Genomic DNA, 18,843 nt, shown 5'->3' with positions numbered 1-18,843 from the left:
AAATGGCAAACTAAAGACAACTGGGTAGAATCTTTTGCGAAAGCCTAAATATAATTGTGTTAAAGGGATATTTCATGATTTTTGACATAGGGCCTCATTTCCTAGTTATCCAGAGTGTTGTCGATTTCTGTTGATTTTTTTTTTTTTTTGCAGTCCTTATATTTGAAGGGTTTAGTGGTGCTAGGCTAGTGTTAGGCTAGTGCTAGGCTAGTGCATGTCTATGGTAACTAGTAGCCTGCATTAAAAACAGTCCGACCCAGTGCACCTGAGGCAAATCACGTATAACACCAGACTACTGATATAAATGTCTGTGTTGACTGAATGATTTTTGAAATATAACCATTTTGCATTTAAAATAACTTATTTTTGAGCAGCATCAGGTTCCTGGTTGTAAGCTACGCAGCGGCGGAGTGATCTGCTAGGTTACCGGATCTACAGTAGTTTGTTTACCTGTGACCAGCACTACACGTGGAATTCACAAAGGAGCTTTCTACAAATCAGATATGGCAACGTTTGGAGGACTAACCGATGATTTGAAGAGGTTTTTAATGCAGGCTACTGTTACCATTGACATGCGCTAGCCTAGCACTAGCCTAGCACCACTAAACTCTTCAAATATAAGGACTGCATGAATTAAAAAACAAGAATATCTCCAGAAATCAACAACACACTGGATAACTAGGAAATGAGGCCCTAAACCAAAAATCCTTAATTATCCCTTTAACTATGTTTTAGAAGAAATTGTGTCTAATGTGTCATATGCACTTTAAAGATTCCCAAAGCACTTTACATTGCATTGTTCATTCACTCCCCACACAAGGCAGTGATCAGCTGCTACTGTAACACAGCTGGGGCTGACATGACTGTCAACTACAACTTGGATACAACACCTTCTATATAATACACTCTGAGACATGTCCTCGGTGATCTTGTAAATGTGTGAAAATGAGCATTTTGTTGCTCTAAAGAAGAATTGACAGGGTGATATTTGTCTGACTGCAGGTGATCCGCAGAGGCTGGCTGACGATCAACATCAGTATTATGAAGGGAGGCTCTAAGGATTACTGGTTTGTTTTGACCGCTGAGTCTCTTTCCTGGTACAAAGATGAAGAGGTATTGTCAGACTATTCGCTTTTGAAGCTTAATGTGTAATGTGTAATGGTTGTTTTTGTCCTTATTAGGAGAAAGAAAAGAAGTACATGCTGCCCTTGGACAATTTGAAGCTGAGAGACGTGGAGAAGGGCTTCATGTCCAGCAAACACGGCTTTGGCATTTTCAACACTGAACAGAGGTGTGAAAGTCATATATACTATACGTATAAACATCAACATGTACACGTTATATATATTTCACTATTTCACTTTCACTGTTTCCATCACAAACATTTAAAAATGAACTTGCTCCCTCTGTCACTGTAAACAGGACAAATCTTTTTCAATCTTCCTTTACAGATATGGGACATTTTGAGCACTTAAGAAATTAAATTTACTAAAAACTGAAAATGTTGAACAATTAAACACTAAAAGGCCGTAAATTGCATCCCCACTCAGTATAAGCCTACTTTTGTGTCACCGTATAATGTTTGGTGTTTGGTTTGCTTTATGTGCTGTTCAGAAATGTGTACAAAGACCTGCGGCAGATCGAGCTGGCGTGTGACACTCAGGACGATGTGGACAGCTGGAAGGCCTCGTTCCTCCGAGCTGGAGTCTACCCAGAGAAAGACCAGGTGGCCTCTTCATGATTTGTTTTTGCTGCTGGAATGTATGCTCAACACTGGACCGAATTGAATCGCCGTGACATTTTCAAAACCAATTTAGATTTAGAAGTGACAGCCAGCGTCGAACTTGGAAAGTGACATGAAGATAACTTTCATTCAATAATGTTTAGAGGAGCATGTCCAAGCAGTACATGGAGATTAGCAGAAGTGCAACAGATGGAGAAAAAAAAAGAGATCTATGGAGAAAAGGAAAGAGATAAATAACCTCTTCAGTTTAAGACTTAAGAGTTTAAGGCTTTCTTTAACAAAAAGGGCAGCGAGCTTGTGTAACTACCGGACTACTGGACTATAAGTCGCACTTTGTTCATACTTTGGCTATGAGTGCGACTTATTCTCAGGTGCAACTTATATATCAAAATATACAACCCCACAATGTTTGTTATTTTCACACTGACAGCCAGAGACAACAGAGGTTGGAGTGAGCAAGAAACTTGTAAGGTACTGGCGAAAAGCGGAGGTTACTCTTACTGCAATGAAGAAAACAAAAAAAGCTAATCGCGGGCTAAAAGCTAGAGCCACAGCTAGAGGAACGAGTTCGCAAATGAGAGCTTGAACACCGTGCTGCCGGGAGAGGCTTGTCAACACTGCAGTTACGCCTCCAGGCCAAGGTAGTTGCCAAGGCGATTTATACTCCGGAGCGACTTATAAACCGGAAAATACGATATGCAACTTAGGTGGAGTTCATCCAGGTTAGACGCCAAGATGATATTTCAACACAATATAAGAACTTAACATTTACTTATATTGCCCATATTTACATGTTAGCTGATTGTGTTCAACATGTTCAGAACAAAAAGAAAATGCATCTAAAATGTGGTATATCAAGCGTATGTAGAAATGTTGAAAGTCTTTGGGGAGCTACTTGGAAGTGGCTGAGAAGCTACCGTACCGTAGAGTAAGAACAAGTGTCAGTCTTTTATGTCATGTGCTGATGTGAGTCTCAGAGTTGAGTTAAGTCACCTGAGGCACATGAGCATAACCTGCTTCTGCTAAGTTGATGTTCTTTTGGTTTCGGCCAGAAGCGACTGTATTTTTTTCACAATCAGTATTTGTCTTTTTTTTTTTGTGTAGCCCGACAACGAGGACACCATTACCCCTGGGGACACTGTGTCTATGGATCCTCAGCTCGAACGCCAGGTGGAGACCATTAGGAACCTAGTGGACTCCTATATCGGCATCGTCAACAAATCCATAAGAGACCTGATGCCCAAGACTATAATGCACCTGATGATAAACAGTGTAAGTTAATCTTCTTCTCCTAACATCTGCTGGAGGTGATAGCATTGGCAGCAACTATGAATCTTAGTCCAGAAAATACTGATAATGGCGTCGTCAAGTGCTTCACTTTAACACTCAAAATCACCGTGCATTTTTCTATTACTCTTTGTGGGTTTAGACTTGGAAGTGTAGTTGCTATCTGCACCTCCGGCACATCCCTTTCATACACGAGCAAGCTGGTTTAAGTGTTTTGCTCAGGGACACAACAACCCTCTGCTCTGATTTTGATAGAACCAACTTCAAAACCTAAATTGACGGTCATCACTTGTCCTATGTGCTTGTCTAGTATACATGCATATTTTTTTAACCTTTTGACCCAGGCAAAGGACTTTATCCACTCTGAGCTGCTGGCGTACTTGTACTCTGCGGGGGACCAGGGCAGCCTGATGGAGGAGTCGGCAGAGCAGGCCCAGAGGAGGGACGAGATGCTGCGGATGTACCACGCACTGAAGGAAGCTCTGGTCATCATCGGAGACATCAGCGCCACCACTGTGTCCACCCCTGTGCCTCCACCTGTCGATGACGCCTGGCTCGCCAAAGAACCGAGGTAACGGTTGAAAAAGAACAGTAACCTGATGCAGCGCGATCAACATTTCTCATTCTGAATGAAAAGCAGACATTTTGTTGCCATTCTGAGCTGTAACAACTCTGACAGGTCCAAGGGGTTACAGTTATCCTGTTTGATTTTGTTCTTTTTTCTTCTACTGCTAAAGTGCTTCAATGTGTGTTTCCGGGATTATGTGGCATAATAGATAACACCATTAACTGTCCTCTGCTCTCATCATGGTCCTCTGCTCTCATCATGGTACAATCTCTTATTCAACATGCCATTAGACAGAAATTAAAGCTTGTTTTAAAGCAACCAACAACAGAAAACAAATAAAATTGCCTAGTAAAGTTATGATTCTATATATTCCAGAAGAGGATTCCAGGTTACTTCCCATTTGTTCATATTTGTATTTTTTTAAAGAGTTATTACATTCACAAGCTTATTTAACCAATTCCTGAAGCTCGATGCAGATGAGGTTTCCACTCTTTCAGCATTTTGGCCAAAACAGTCCCAAGAAGTAAGGCAACCCTAATATGCTGTGGAAGATTTTGTGTTTCTGTAGACCTCTCAAACAAGATCATATCCCTGTCAGGGACATGGTTTCTCTGACACACCCCTGAGTAGAAGAAGAACATACTGGGCCAAAACAGTTGAATAATAGGACATTCCCAAAACAAATGTGATTGATGATGATTCTTCAGCTGATTGATCACATAGTGGAGATAGGACATCATTTGTAATGAAACTTTGAAGATACGATGAATCACTCTAGACTGCATGAGTCTCTGTCTGTTGTTGAGCAATTGTGAATTTGAGAGTGTCTGTTCCCACTGTTGTTTCACTTTTGTTGTTCTTAGTTCCATTTCCCATGCTTTTTTAACATGTCTGATGCAATGGGTACAAGGAAGCAAATTGCAAATTTAGCAGTATGCTTTTTTTTGTAGGTGATTAATTTAGTATTTCAGAGACGTTTTCATTTAACAGCTGAGAATTTAATCTTTAAAGGGGGGGTATTATGCAAAATCGACTTTTTCAAGCTTTACATCATGTTATTATGCCATTACCTCATTAAAAACATGCCTGAAGTGTTGCCTTGGCACATTCACGTATTTTTGAGTAATCTGTAAAAACTCTGATGGCAGCCATTTTAGGGATAGGTTTGCCTGAGTCCTCCTAGGAACGCCCCCACCTCCTGGAGACGCCTCCGAGCTTTCGTCACCAGTCGAGTAACCAAACACTGCTCCTCAGCAGAACCCCCTCCCCACTGATGCCACAGACAGCGTGTGGAGGGGGAGTGTCGGAAAGAGTCAGAGGTTCTTAAAGAGACAGAGGCCTATTTCAAGACATTCGCTACAGCCATTTTGAGAGAGCAATTTTATACAAGGCAGTTATTCTAATTTACTGCATTTACAGACCAACAGAAGGTTGCGTCATCATTGTAGTGTGCTATAGACTGGTGCTATGTGATTTAAAAAAGCATAATACCCCTTCTTTAATAAATCGCCTTAACTGTAAATACCAACTGGATTGGGACAGATAAAATTTAATGTGCCATTAAGAAATGTTCTGTCTGTTATAGCTGGAATAAATGCATGATTGTCGCACATAGGTGAATACATATATATATTGGGAATATCAGTTTTTGTTTATTTTATTTGAGAGCGAATTTTGATTGAATTTCTCACCACTTCACTGTGGCTTGTTGATTTAATAGCAGAGACTGGTTTATTAAAAACAGTCTCCTGACTTTGTCTCTCCCTCAGTCCTCCAGCATCTCGACCAGCAGCTGCAGCAACAGGACCGAACCGACCAAGAGGCCCGGCTCCAGGAACTCAGCCTCCTCTGAACCCCTCTCCTGCATTTGGAGCTCCAACGGTGCCCTCCCGCCCCGTGCCCCCTCCTGCACAGCCTGCCTATGCTGACTCCAGCTCCGGACAAGTGCCCCTGATCCCTTCTAGACCGGCCCGTGTACCACCAGCACTGCCTCCTGGAATCCCGAGGTAAAAGCTTATGTTTGTCTCGGGATTTAAAGAGGAACCCCAATCAGTTGTAATGCAAATAGGCAAAGAGAGTGAAGTGTCTTGCCCAAGGGCACAGTGACAGTATGCACTAGACGGAGGGAACAAATTGCTGAGCTTAGGATCCTCTGATCGTGTTTGTGATCCCAATAACAGCAATGCAGCTGCTGTTAAGGTGTAGACAGCCGTTTTTGCTCCATACCAACTGGCCTTTAAGTCTTATTGATAGTTTTAAAATCGGAGACAATATCAGCTTGACTGATTGTTTGATCATAGTTTTTTTTTATTGGGAATGTAGTTTGTGCCTGTGTGGGAGTCCCTGTGCATGACTGCATGTTTTTCCTCTCTCTCCTGTTTCCTCCTACAGCAGACGACCTCCGGCTGCTCCCAACCGGCCCACTGTCATTCGCCCCTCTGAGCCGTCTCTGCTCGACTAGACACAGATACTAAACCTCAGCTCCGGTTTACACTTTTGTATGTCCTAGTTGACCTTTGAACCCTGAAAACTGTACCTGCATCGTATTTCCCATGTGGGGATGTATGCATTTCAGAAATATTATGTATGTCATTTTCTCTGCATGTGTAGCTTTTTTAACAAAGACAAAAAGGGAACTTTTAGTGATTATATTAGCCTTCCAATGTGTCTTAAAATTTATATGTGTGTATGATTGAATAGTATGAAATGACATTTATAACTAACAGTATTCAGTTATGAATTGTTTTTTTGTAATTTGCTTATTTCAACAAAGTTGAATCACCAATTGACCTTTTTATATTTGTCGATCATTTCACTTATTCACGTTCACGTTTTTTCAAGCCACATCTAATTTTGGTTCTATTCGTAGCAAGATTTAACATAAGACGAGCAGCTACCTAGTTCACAAATGCTGATAAGTGACCTGACCTGACATTGATCTGACCATATATGGAAATTAATTTGGAAAATTTGAGCCAGTTTTAGTAAGATCTTATAAAGCCATATAATATTTTAAGACCTGGGTCATAGCGGATGTATGATGAGCTGGACTCAATAAAATTATGAAAAAGAATATGATGTTTTTCTGACTTCATTACTCCATTACAAACATAGAATATTCCATAACTCTGTTTTGCGGTGGCTATGGATATATAACACTCAAAATGGTGTAATAATTGACTGTACTGTATTTTCAATTCTGCAACACAATTAACTCAGGTGAGTCGTAAGTCGAATAAATCAGCTAATGTTTGTAGCTAATGGAAAATGTTTGCTAGCATCGACAAACATCTCCATGGTAACAGTGAATTTTCCCGAACTCTATAAATGGTAGCTAGACATGAGTCATAGTCCTTCTGGTTCACTATTTTACCTTTTATTGGAATTGTGCAAAATTCTGGATTTACAGCTTTCACAAATGAAAAGACAAAATAATCAATAATTTCAGAACAGCAAAGGTTGGGATAAGACAATAAGGATGACGAGGCTGAAACGAAGGCAGAAACTTCTACTAGAGGATTTGAAACAGTAACATTTTTACTTCTTGGGTTCAGCATGACATTTACTGCTTCATCTAGCTTTGAGTTTGCATGGTAACTCTTCCTCTCAGAGAAAGTGGTTTACACTGGCTTAACACAACAACTATTGTACAAACGTATGTCTGATTTCCCCTTAATTACCTCCAAAAATGAACTACGATTTACTGATACTTTCCCCTTAACTTGATTTAATTTGTTATTCAACTTATCTAGTGGGAATATTGCAGCACATGGAAAGTAATTTACTTGGTCCTCTGAAAATAATGTTGTGTATTTGGTTTTGTCCTTCAGGCCAGCTCCACAGATCCCCCCTCGACCAAACCCATGGTAACATATGCACACAATGGACCTGACAATCACAATGCCAACATTTTCAGTCAAACTTAACTTTGGACTGGTGGAAATTTGGTTCAGGAAACAATAATGTTGTGCCACTTGCAACTTCATCATCTGAGTTCAGTTGTTTGGGATAAGAAGTAACAATACCGTTTTTCGAGACCAGTTTAGGTTATCGATACATGTTTTAGAAAACTAAGAGACTTCGACCTTTTTGTTCTTATTTAACAATAATAATTTTAATTTGATCAATTGTAGAAAAATAAAATGATGTCCATTTTGTGTAAAAAGGGTTTTATTTAGTTCATTGTGTTTGTTCATCTTAAAAGTATGTTCTTTATGAAAATGTCAACATTTTTATATTAGAAATGCAAAAAACATGCTTTATTGCCATCAACAGAAGCAATTACAGTATTTACATTTGTTATTGCGAATGTTCTATGATTTGGCACATGTAAAATCACACTTATTGCATTTGTAAATATTGAACTGAAAAACAATGACCTCACATTTATTTAATCTCCACAGCTCACAGCTGCACTGGCACAGTACAGTCAGTAACAGAACAAATTTCTTATAAAAGTAAATATGAATGCACTATTGCACATTGCGCTCCTGAAAACTGTGCCCTTTTTAAGTCCCTTAAGACAGTGGTTCTCACGTGGTGTGGCAATGGGACCCATTATCACCCGACAAGCCACGACCCACAGAAGAATCTTTAGTCCAACCCATGAAACAATTTGTGACATACTATGTAAAATGCTGTTTTTTCCTACAAATTAATGTTGATTTAATCATTGAATTGTGCCAAGAAGCTAAAACCAGGATCACTGTATTGATTGTAAAATACTTGGGTTGTGTCTGTGTAGGCTCCCAGTCGCACAGGAGTTATCCATCTTCATTGAAGACTCGGGTTGTGCTTTCCTACTTTTTTCAGTTTGCTAAAACATTGAAATAAAGTTCTCTGGGAAAGCAACTCACTGAAAATGGTTCTGTGACCTACTTTTGGGCCCCTACCCATCAGTTGAGAACCACTGCTTTAAGAGATCGGTCGCGTCATCTTCTCTCAAACACCAAATTTACGCATGTTTCACATCAGCATTTACTGACGCTTCCGAATTGCATTCATGATCACTGTGCACAATAAAGGGCGCTCAGTTAAACCTAAATTGTATTTTCTCCCAATACCAACACTAATTTTAGTTAAAAAAAACTGTAAAAAAAAAATTCACAGACTAAAAACTCATCTTGTGTTTTTCTTTTCTTGTCTATGTGCAGACTTTCCTCTTATCATCAAACAGTTTTCGCACAGTGTAAACCTAAAACAAAGACCGTCAAACATTAGCATCACAGCATTTCTGTGCAAGTGTTAGGTGTTGTGTTGGGCATTACCTGAGTGAGAGCCACACACAGCATGACCAGCACACTGGCACAGGACCAAAAGGACACCCTCCAAAGATTGTCCTCCAGCAAGTTTCGGTCTCGTGCCTCAAACGCTCGCAGCACAGTCTGCATTTGCCGACTGCGCTCGAGGCGTCTGTGCAAACTGTCCATAGACTCCTGCAAAGTGTGCAAAAGTGAAGTTGTGAAAGTTTCGGCTTAACTTACTTTCCCAACAAACAAATCCCAAAGATGCCGGAAACACATTAATGACAAGGATTCGACTTGGCCTGGCATAGGACTCTTTTGTTAGTCCTTTGTGACTTGGACCTCAATAATCAAGAGGAAGAAGAGAAAACGCTGTAACACTGCTGCCACAACAGGTGAAGAGATCATCTGTGTTGTTTATGTCACCTGTCATTAACATCGCTAACAAATACACAGCCATAAAATACAGCTATTTAGCCATGTATTCTATTCAGGGCAATCAATATCGTGGAGATTTTGTTGCAGATCATTTGTAAATTCTCGTTGTTTGTTGTCAATATCCACCAATATCAGCAGTTCCTACAGTGCTCTTGTGGTGCTCTGTTTTGCAAGGCAGCTTCCTTGTAGTATGTGGTTTTAAAGGGATATTTCAGGATTTTTGACATAGGGCCTCATTTCCTAGTTATCCAGAGTGTTGTTGATTTCTGGAGATATTTTTGTTTTTTAATTCATGCAGTCCTTATATTTGAAGAGTTTAGTGGTGCTAGGCTAGCACATGTCTATGGTAACTAGTAGCCTGCATTAAAAACCTCTTCAAAATCATTGGGTAGTCCTCCAAATGTTGCCATATCTGATTTGTAGAAAGCTCCTTCTGTGAATTCAACGTAAACAAACTACTGTAGATCCGGTAACCGAGCAGATCACTTTGCCGCTGCGTAGCTTACAACCAGGAACTTCAAATATAAGGACTGGATGAATTGAAAAAAAAAAAAAAAAAAATCAACAAAACTCTGGATAACTAGGAAATGAGGCCCTATGTCAAAAATCCTGAAACATCCCCTTTTTTATCCTGACCTGGTTTGCACTGTGTCCCTTTTTCACCAAAACAAACCTGTAATAAATGTTTTTCTCTAATGACTCTCTCTTATTCTGGCATGAAAGAAAGAGTTGAATAGCATCAAAGACAAGTATTACTGTATTACTTAGGCTGGAATGATAGGATGGTAGGAATTGAGTGTTGCACAAATTTGGAAAATTATATAATGGCATTTTTTCCTGACAGATAATGCAATTGCGATTAGATCTGCCATTTACTTAATGTTTCAAAAATACCATTGACTTCCTAAAGCACATGGATTTAATCTTGAGCGGAGACTGAAATATGAATTGCTAAATACTACAGCAATGATAAGCATTTCAGAACCTGTTGAGGTTTTAACAACATAGTCAGCAAGTCTTATATTACTTACATCATTGCAGCCTTTAACAATTGTGGATATTAGACTTGAGCGACAGAACAGTAGGAACAGTATCGTTTTACTGATGGCTACACAACAGTAAAATCATACCCGAATGTCTTCAAGCTTGTACTCCAGTAAACTGCCTTCAGGCTCCTCTAGCCCCGCCCACTCGTCATCCCCGCCTACGTCGCCTCCTCGTCCCTCAACGATGATCTCAAAAAACACCATCTTCTCTGAAAAGCGGCTGAAAGTGTTATCGAAGCAGATCTGGTAGTCCCCCTCCTCCGTTGGCTCCACCCTGAAACACACACCTCAGGTTAGGACAAGTGAAACACCCCAAAAGAATAAAGACGGTGGAAAAGGAGATCTGAAACACCCACACGTGGACCCCGTCAGAGCGTCGATATTCAAAGATCAGACTGATGCCATGAGGAGAGAATATGGTGAAGTCCACGTCCATACCTGCACCTGCTATCACCTGGACACACAAGAGGCACGTCACTTTAAGAGAGGTTGATGATGCTTTGGATCCTGGAACTCCCACTAAATAAACACACTGAAGGATCATTACAGCTCAATAAACACCGGAGTGAGGACACAAGGATTATAAAAAGACTACCTTGATTCATATGTAATAGAAACATACACGGTGCAGTCAGCGTTACTCAAAACATGGTGTTGTGGTTGTTCAGGGGCGGCTTCAGTGCATTTTCTCCAGTTTGACTTCACCCAAATTTCTCGACTGGAGAACAGCAGCGTTAGGTCTCATTTGAAAGCTAAGGCCTACAAAACTCATCCTAATTTTTTTTGATGCGTTGTCCACGCATTTTTGATGCTTTTGCTGCGTTTTCATCCCTTTTCGTAGTTTTGTTGCATTAAAAAAAACAATTCCGTTGCTTTTTCGTCGTGTTGTCACCTCGTTTTATTTCACTTTTTTGTGGCTCTTTCATTACGTCTTCGTCGTTTTTTGTTTTTTTTGTCATGTTTTTGTTGCTCTTTCATCGTTTTTTCGTTGTTGTTTTTGTCGCTCTTCAGTCTCTTTTTTGTTGCATTTGTTGTTGCTTTTCTGGCCCATTTTTGTCACTCTTTTATTGCCTCTTTGATGCGTTTTTGTCACTTTTTTGTGGCCTTTCTTTCGTTTCTTTTCTGTAACGTTTTCGTCGCTCTTTTGTCACATTTCTGTAGTGTTTTCATCCTTGTTTTTGTTGCCATTTTGACGCGTTTTTCCCCCAGACGCTTTTAGATTTGGGTAAAGCCAAACTGGAGTAAATGTGCTCGGTTCAAAAGTTACTCTTGCTAAGGTGCTTATATATGTGAAAGTTTAAACACCACTGACATAGTGCATAAAATATACTAGAAATTAAACATTCAGGGGAAAATAAGACCTGTTGCAACATAAGCTAACATTGGGAGGAAGCTGTAATCTATGTTGTCAAGGGAATACAATGAGTTCAGTGGCAAACCTGCAGTCCCATAAGCTACCATTTGGTATTTAATTCTTGCCTTTACATTCAATTCGATAATTATAACAGGTTGTTGGATGAACTAATAGACAATGTCACCTGTAGCTCAGCTCATGTGAAACAAGTAGGATAGAGGGGCACAGACAAGCTAGCTTAATGTGTGAGCAGAAGTGACCTTTTTTTTTTTATGACTGGCAGGAGGGCTCTGGTGTATAATCCGTGGATACATAAAGGGTTTTGGGCTGTTCTAAGTTACCTGATATTCGACTTCCATCGTCCCATTCTTGAATGCAGACTGAAAGAAGCACTCAGATCTTCCGGGTGGCAGTAGGTAGGTGAACTCGCTGTCTACGTTGCCTCCGTAGCACTGCGCTGGACCCGAGCAACACCACAACATCACTGAAACTACAATCCACCGACTCCACGAGCGTGTTTTCCGAGGAAGAGGGTCCATCCCGAGGCTGTTTGCCCACACGGGGCTATCTGAAGTGAGCCATCTCCTTTGCATCACCTCTTCCGCATCACAACTTTGGGACACTACGATTGGACAAGAGCGCTCGCGCGAGGAACCAATCAGAGAGCGAGGAGTAGACATCCTTCCACGTCCTTCTCCAATCGTTACCGCTGTTTGGGTGAACAAACAACAGCAGCTGCGAGGGCCTAGGAATATCATTTAATTTGGTTTATCACAAAAGATAAATCAATAAAAGTGCAAGACGATACGCATGCATTTGTTGGTCAACATTATCTTCTTAGAAATTAAGTGGTTTCTCATTGGTCAGTGTACTTTTGTTATAGTGTGTAGGTACTTTTCAAAAACTCATACTGTGAGGGAGGTGTTTTATTTATTTAGTTGGTTTATTTTATAGGGACAGATACAAAAACATAGACAAACTTTAACTGAAGTCTGATGTATAATAGTGCTAATTTGGAAGCTCTGTTACAGCCCAGGCGAGTTGGGTTACCTTGTGTATGAAATGCTCATTATAAATAAACTTGCCTTGATGTATCGGTATTGCCTTTGTATTGGCCCTATGTAAGGTGTGAGGAAACTGTTTCTTGACAGGGTTTATAGAACAGTTTTGTATGTGTTTCGTCAGATATTTAAGCCTTATTTTTTTAACCCTCGTGTGGCCCTTCATTTTGCACCCTTTCAAGACCCTAATGTCTAAAAATGTACACTCCAAAAAGGAGCCTTAAAATAACCATACGTTCATATTTTTTTCTGCTTCTTTTTACAAAAATCGTCAGTGGCTTTGGGGTCATTTTTGATAGGCCGCGGGCCCCAGTGGCTTTTGGGTCAAAATGACCGAAGGCCCCACGAGTAAACAAACAGCAAGCTTATGAGCACAAGACATTTGACACCGACACATTTCTTCTGAAACACTGAAGAGGCACCAAGAGCCCCCGATACCTGCAGCACAGCGGAAGCATTACAAGAGGCGCTACAGGAAACTAAAAAGGGACAAAGGAGGAGATGGTGAAAGACTGCGGAGAGAGCTGCAAAGGAGGAATAGGAAGGAGGAGCTCACCAGTGCAGGACACCACGCTTTGGACAAATCCAGGAGGTGGTTCACCGTTTCAGAGAATCAGAGGAGCTCTGAAGGCAGCCATGTTTTCTCTGGGTGCTACGTATTTTATTTGAAAAAAAAAAAACCTTTTTGCACAATGCATCAAGTTATAATGCATTTTTATTGATTATGAACTGGGTCAACTCCAAGGCTTTTTTCCCCCCTGCTCTTCCCCAGGACAATTGAGGAACTAGTATTGGTACCTCCAGGCACCAGAGGCAGTATGTTCCTCCGCTGCATAACTCGGTGAGCCAGCAGTTTTCTCCTCAGACTTAAGGCTAAGGTTAGAGGTTGGGGATCAGAGACTTGATGTAGGACATGGGGCACATCGGCTGGGTTAAGATGTGGTTGAGGATCTGGAGGAGGGAACAAAACTAAATTATTAATAAAACACCTATAGATATTAGGGATTCATTTAATCTTAATACTCGACCAGAGAATGCAAGTGTCATTTCAACATTTCATATTGTGTTCCTTTGTTTAGGTCTATTTAGGGACATTTTGGGCGTGCAACTGTTGCACCACTCATGCACTGAGAAAGGAAACCACAATGTTTTACGACAAATGGGCTGAAGTTCATGCAAATGTTAAAGTTAACCTACAAGCTTGACACATTTCACTCATCAAAATAAATGTCCCTCTCAATGTACACATATGTTTACAATCTGTATATATTGCCGTCTTGGCTCCACATGACTATGACTAATTATGACAGGCAGGTTTTGAACACTGACTTCCGCCGCTTCTCTTTAACGCTCTCTATCTCGAGTCCACACTTTGTGCAGTCTTTGTGGTTTCGATCTATTCAAGTGTGCAAACAGCAGCTTTGCACCAAAGCCTTTCTACTCCCTTGTAAACCACCATAAAGAAATCATGTAAATATGGTGGGGAGTTTAGTCACTTTTGGTTTGTGAGCACTCATATGTGCAATAACACATAAGCCATTTGAGGGGTAAGGCTCATTCATTATCACATTCTCGTCAAGTTAACTTTATAAAGTGTTCAGATTTAGTCCAAATTATTATCATTTCATTTCATTTTTATCTTATTTGAATCCTGATTTACTATTGTCATTTTGAATATTGTTTTGACACAATTTGACCAAAGACAATGTAGCGATTAAATGGTTTAGAAAAATATAACTGTAACAATGATAGTCACCCAAATATCACAACTCGTTCTCACATTGTGCACTATTTTTGGTGATACTTTTGGACAGTACTGGGTCAAAAGGCTTCCTTAGATTATAAGGTTCTATCAGCAGTTTTGAGCACTCGTAGAACAAATTGGAAAAGGGTTATATGTTTTTCCTCGTGAAAACTGGTCCAGGAACAAGAATATGTGAATTACTTCAAAGTCACATACAGATTCGTCAAATATACATTTTTTTTATGCATTTTTGTTGTACGGCCTCACGAAATCAAAGTAGTAATTGTGACATACAGCGTCAATCTGCTCAAATCAACGAGGACATGCTTTTAACACATACCAGTCATATATACTTTGGTTTGACTTTGTGAAATAAAGGTGTGCTTTTTCCCCTAATTTGTACAAAGCATAAAGATCAGACTGTTCCAAAATGTTGTCTAAAGGTATCTATTGCAAAAGACTCATATTTCAACGGTCAAAGAGGATGAGGTGTTGGGTAACGAGGTTTTACTGTAACCTCAAAACATTTATAGCATATGTAAGACCATGTTTGGACCATACTGCAAACAAATTTAGTTTTGGTAACCTTAAAACATGAAATCTTGAATTTTTGTTATACTACTTCTGTCCATTCTCATCAAGATCAACAAGGCGCACACACAGTCTGACGAGATCCAACCATTGTGCAAGCTTCTGACAAGACGGCAAATAATAGCAACAGACTATAAAACTTCACTCCAAACAAGGAGGAAATGAAAACAGGGGAAGTGTCTAGTGCAGGATGAAATAACAGTGAGTAGTTGTAGGGAGTGCCCCCGTGTACGCTCTAGTACTCCTCTCTCACTTGACTCTTCCCCCGTGTCATCTTTGTTTCCTCCTACATGAACTCACATCACAGATAACCGAGCGCTCAAGGCAGTCGAAGAAAGTGTGCTCCCAGTGCAGAGGACCGGCTGTGTTTGAGTAGAGGTAAACATTCTGCCTGCTACTGCAATCATGTTGTTTTTTTTCTTTTGTGTATTTATATTTTAATTATGATGTCTTATGATCTGCTTATGTGAGATGCTGTGTCATTTTAGGGACTCCTGCTAAATGGATGAAAAAGTTTGTTGACTGGAGCCGCTTGTTCAACACACAAAGGTTTTATTTACATTCTTATATAAGTCAAACTGACTATACATTTTCAAAACATGGATAAAACTGCAAACTTTGATTTTTTGTTTTCATGCCTCCATTGTGTCAGATTGAGGTCATGAGGCATAGAGTAACTAAGGGGGAGGCAGGATTTTTGAAACCATGGTTTAACCGTGACTTGCCATTATTTTTCTTATGGATTTTGCTTGACACCAATTGTTGTGACTGTGATTGGGTAATGATAGTGTTAAAATAACTTCACCTTGGCTTAAAGTTCAAAAGAGACATCAGCGGCCCTGTACCTGATTTACTTTGTTGTCTAGTTTTTCATTTTGTCCTTCTGCATAATGTCAAATCAGACATTTGTGGGGGGAAAAAACATTTGTGCTGGACATCTAAAGTTGTTGTTTACATTGCCATTACTGTATTGCATCATGAAATTTGTGAAACATGCTTACAGTCTCATCTCCGTGAACAATGGGGATGTTAGAAAATGCCGTAGGGAAGTTAGGAATTCGTTTAAACCACAACTGAACCTGTGCGCACTCCCTCGTTCATCGTTTAAGCAAACAATCGAGTAAAGTCCTTTCCCCTCATTCATGTCGCTCTCCTCAGTGATGGCAGAGATTTTGACAAAAAATCAGGTCAAAAATCATAGTTCAAATCGAGAACACTAACATCAGATTATAACAATCCATGACTATTTTACAACTTATTGACTTTCTTTGCACCTCTGTGTCTGTCATCTAGTCAATCTCCGCTGCTTGTTAGTAGTGACATGGCAGAGGGCAGCTGTCCCCAAGTGTTTGTGGTGGACCATCCGATCGACTGTGCTCCGCCACCAGTCAATCAGAAACCATTATGGAGGAGGGCAAGAAAGAAGCTCGTGTTACCCCTGTTTGGCCTGATCATGTTTGGACTCATCTTGGAGGCGATTTTCATCTACAAACTCTATAAGAGGACGGAGGTGAGGCTAGTGTCTGTCCCTGATGCAGCACATGTGGTCTGGGTGGAGTGGAAATTCCTCTCTCTCTCTCTCTCTCTACGTCACGAAAGACATGTCAGTAGCAGAGCTTTAAGTCACAAACCACCAATGATATATGACGAATGCTTCTCTGTTTTACTTCTCCTTTTCACTCTCTCCAGTGCTTTATTGCTTCACTATAAATCATTTTCATCAAGAATACTCCTGAAATTAGTTTTTAACTTTACCTAATGTGAATTTCATTTTCACAATTTCAGTCTTTTTCCCATCTCCAGAACCAGTCAAACTCAACTCCTGCTCTAGACGTAAGTGTGAATCTCTTCATATTTAGTACAGTGCTGAGTGGACAAGATTTTGAGCGTAGCTGTTCCTTTATTTCAGGGCCACATAATGGGACAAGTTGGAACCTTAGGTAAGTATTTATATGCGCATTTATTACATGAATGCACTGTAACCCTTCAGCACAGTCTCCCTGTGCCAGAGTAGGTTTCCCCTCTCTCTAAAAACATGTACAATAGGCCAGGGGACCATAGACGGAAATTTGCCCATAGCTACAATCTGATGGGGCATATTTACATTCAATTAAATTAAATATTTTATTCGATCACCGTGCGGCAATTTGTACGCAGCCAGCTGAAGCATACAGAGACACAACTGTACAGATTGGTAAATGGTCACATTTATATAGCGCATTTCTACCTGCTTTAGGCCCTCAAAGTGCTTTACATCAGGGAACCAGTCACCCATTCATTCACTCTTAATAACATGCACGTGTCACATGTGTGTTCATGAACATGCACTGTCCCAACCAAATAAATAAAATGTAAGTCTTAACGCAAATTTATTTTGCATTAAGACGTATTCATTGTTTTGTCAACAGTGTCCAATGAGATTCTGTCGCATCCAGAAGAGTTCAGAGAAAGACCGATGGCGCATCTTCAAGGTTCGCAACATTACTTGTTAATCCATTCATTACAAACTTGTTCAGAAGCATATTAACATGTGTTGTTGTTATTATCAGGCTCACAAAATGTTAGTAAGGATGGCGTGGTGAAATGGATCAAAATCGATGATGCATTTGCCAACGGCATGGACTACAACACCAGTGGGCTGGTGATAAAGACAAAGGGCTTCTACTACCTGTACTCGAAAGTGCACTTCCAGGAGACAGAGGACTGTGTGATGGTCAATCATAAAGTCACCAAAAATACCACAAAGTATGGGCTGCCTATTGACCTCCTGAAGTCTAAAAGGTAGAGATGAGCAAAGCCTTTTCTGCACTACAGTCACACGTGCAAAATTAGCCTGTGCATTTCTCATCTACGTAATTGTTTATGTGTAAGAATTGTAATTGTTTTTCATTTTCTCAGTCTCTATTGCCGCAACGAGCGTCCAAATCAGAAGAATGTGCATAAAGTGATGGATTTGTGGAACAGTTTTCTGGCTGGAGTCTTTAAGTTGGACTCTGGGGATCACATCTATGTCACATTGGACAAAGGACTGTACTCTGGACCTGCTGATAACTTCTTTGGAGCTTTCATGCTGAGATAGAGCCACTTTGGTATTTATGATGAGATTGTTGTGAGAACTTATGTATGTAATAACATACATCCACGTAACTGATATTCAGAATTATGTAATAAATTATTAAATAAAGCTTACTGAAATATCAGAGCTTGTATTTGTGATCGTGCACTGTGCATAAAATCTGCATTTTGAAACGCAACCTGTAGACAGTAGAGTTGAGTACACAGTAAACAGACAGCAGCACCTATATTGTGTAGAAACAGCAGGATGTGGTCGCACAGGGATGCACTAAAGACTGTGGCTGACTCAGCTCTTCTCACAGTCTGCAGGGAAACTTATCTGCCACATGGAAAAAAAACTGCAGCGCTGTGCTTTGAGATGGAGAGTACCATGGAGTTTGACACCTTAAACTAACGTGCCGGGGAATTATGGGTAAAAACCGATGCAGAAATGACCACAAGAAAAACCACAAAACAAGGAGCGACACACCTGACCAATTTGGGGCATTTCCTGTTCTGAGAAATGTACTACACAAACAAGTGCAATAAAGAGCTTCTCATACTGAAGAGGGCGACGGGTTGTATTCCGACAGAAAATACAACATACATTTTATGCCAGTGCAAAGAATAATCTTGCACATTTCTAATCATAACATACATGAACCACAAACACAATCTGCCCCATTTTACAGATAACTAACAAACCAGCAGTC

At 40.2% G+C, this 18,843-nt stretch overlaps 3 protein-coding genes across 8 annotated transcripts in view; 2 read left to right on the top strand and 1 right to left on the bottom strand.

Annotated features, from left to right (window-relative positions):
- The window catches only part of LOC306961258 (dynamin-2-like), a 32,211-nt gene extending 25,568 nt beyond the window's left edge, over nucleotides 1-6,643 (top strand). For 2 of the 6 annotated variants that reach the window (XM_079553945.1, XM_079553942.1), the window contains 7 exons: nucleotides 1,003-1,113; nucleotides 1,182-1,291; nucleotides 1,615-1,726; nucleotides 2,849-3,016; nucleotides 3,376-3,602; nucleotides 5,369-5,605; nucleotides 5,991-6,642. In XM_079553945.1, the coding sequence (XP_079410071.1) occupies nucleotides 1,003-1,113; nucleotides 1,182-1,291; nucleotides 1,615-1,726; nucleotides 2,849-3,016; nucleotides 3,376-3,602; nucleotides 5,369-5,605; nucleotides 5,991-6,060 (1,035 nt within the window). In that variant the 3' untranslated portion in view covers nucleotides 6,061-6,642. Of the gene's footprint in view, nucleotides 1-1,002; nucleotides 1,114-1,181; nucleotides 1,292-1,614; nucleotides 1,727-2,848; nucleotides 3,017-3,375; nucleotides 3,603-5,368; nucleotides 5,606-5,990 lie in introns of all 6 variants that reach the window. The other 4 variants (XM_079553944.1, XM_079553941.1, XM_079553943.1 and 1 more) reach the window with 3 other exon arrangements.
- Nucleotides 6,644-7,770: 1,127 nt separating this feature from the next.
- tmed1b (transmembrane p24 trafficking protein 1b) lies at nucleotides 7,771-12,291 on the bottom strand. Its single transcript, XM_079553122.1, has 5 exons — nucleotides 12,022-12,291; nucleotides 10,683-10,780; nucleotides 10,411-10,600; nucleotides 8,867-9,034; nucleotides 7,771-8,793 (listed from the first exon to the last, which is right to left on the bottom strand). The coding sequence occupies exons 1-5, from the start codon at nucleotides 12,271-12,273 to the stop codon at nucleotides 8,743-8,745; spliced, it is 759 nt and encodes a 252-aa protein (XP_079409248.1). The 5' UTR covers nucleotides 12,274-12,291; the 3' UTR covers nucleotides 7,771-8,742.
- A 4,106-nt stretch (nucleotides 12,292-16,397) lies between these two features.
- LOC306961067 (tumor necrosis factor ligand superfamily member 14-like) lies at nucleotides 16,398-18,174 on the top strand (the record flags this gene model as incomplete). Its single annotated transcript, XM_079553678.1, has 5 exons — nucleotides 16,398-16,586; nucleotides 16,986-17,016; nucleotides 17,485-17,547; nucleotides 17,626-17,857; nucleotides 17,975-18,174. The coding sequence occupies 5 exons, from the start codon at nucleotides 16,398-16,400 to the stop codon at nucleotides 18,153-18,155; spliced, it is 696 nt and encodes a 231-aa protein (XP_079409804.1). The 3' UTR covers nucleotides 18,156-18,174.
- Nucleotides 18,175-18,843: the final 669 nt, after the last annotated feature.

The sequence above is a fragment of the Gobius niger genome (genome assembly GCF_951799975.1).
Source record: "Gobius niger genome assembly, chromosome: 3".
Taxonomy (NCBI): domain Eukaryota; kingdom Metazoa; phylum Chordata; class Actinopteri; order Gobiiformes; family Gobiidae; genus Gobius; species Gobius niger.
This window is presented reverse-complemented; position numbering and strand designations above follow the sequence as displayed.

Excerpts from the sequence above, each read along its gene's own strand:
- tmed1b (XM_079553122.1), bottom strand. The coding sequence starts at position 12,273 with ATGCAAAGGAGATGGCTCACTTCAGATAGCCCCGTGTGGGCAAACAGC. Across the intron at positions 10,601-10,682 it reads CGCTCTGACGGGGTCCACGT|GGTGGAGCCAACGGAGGAGG; the intron begins GTGGGTGTTTCA and ends TGTGTGTTTCAG. Across the intron at positions 8,794-8,866 it reads TGTGTGTGGCTCTCACTCAG|GTTTACACTGTGCGAAAACT; the intron begins GTAATGCCCAAC and ends TCTTTGTTTTAG.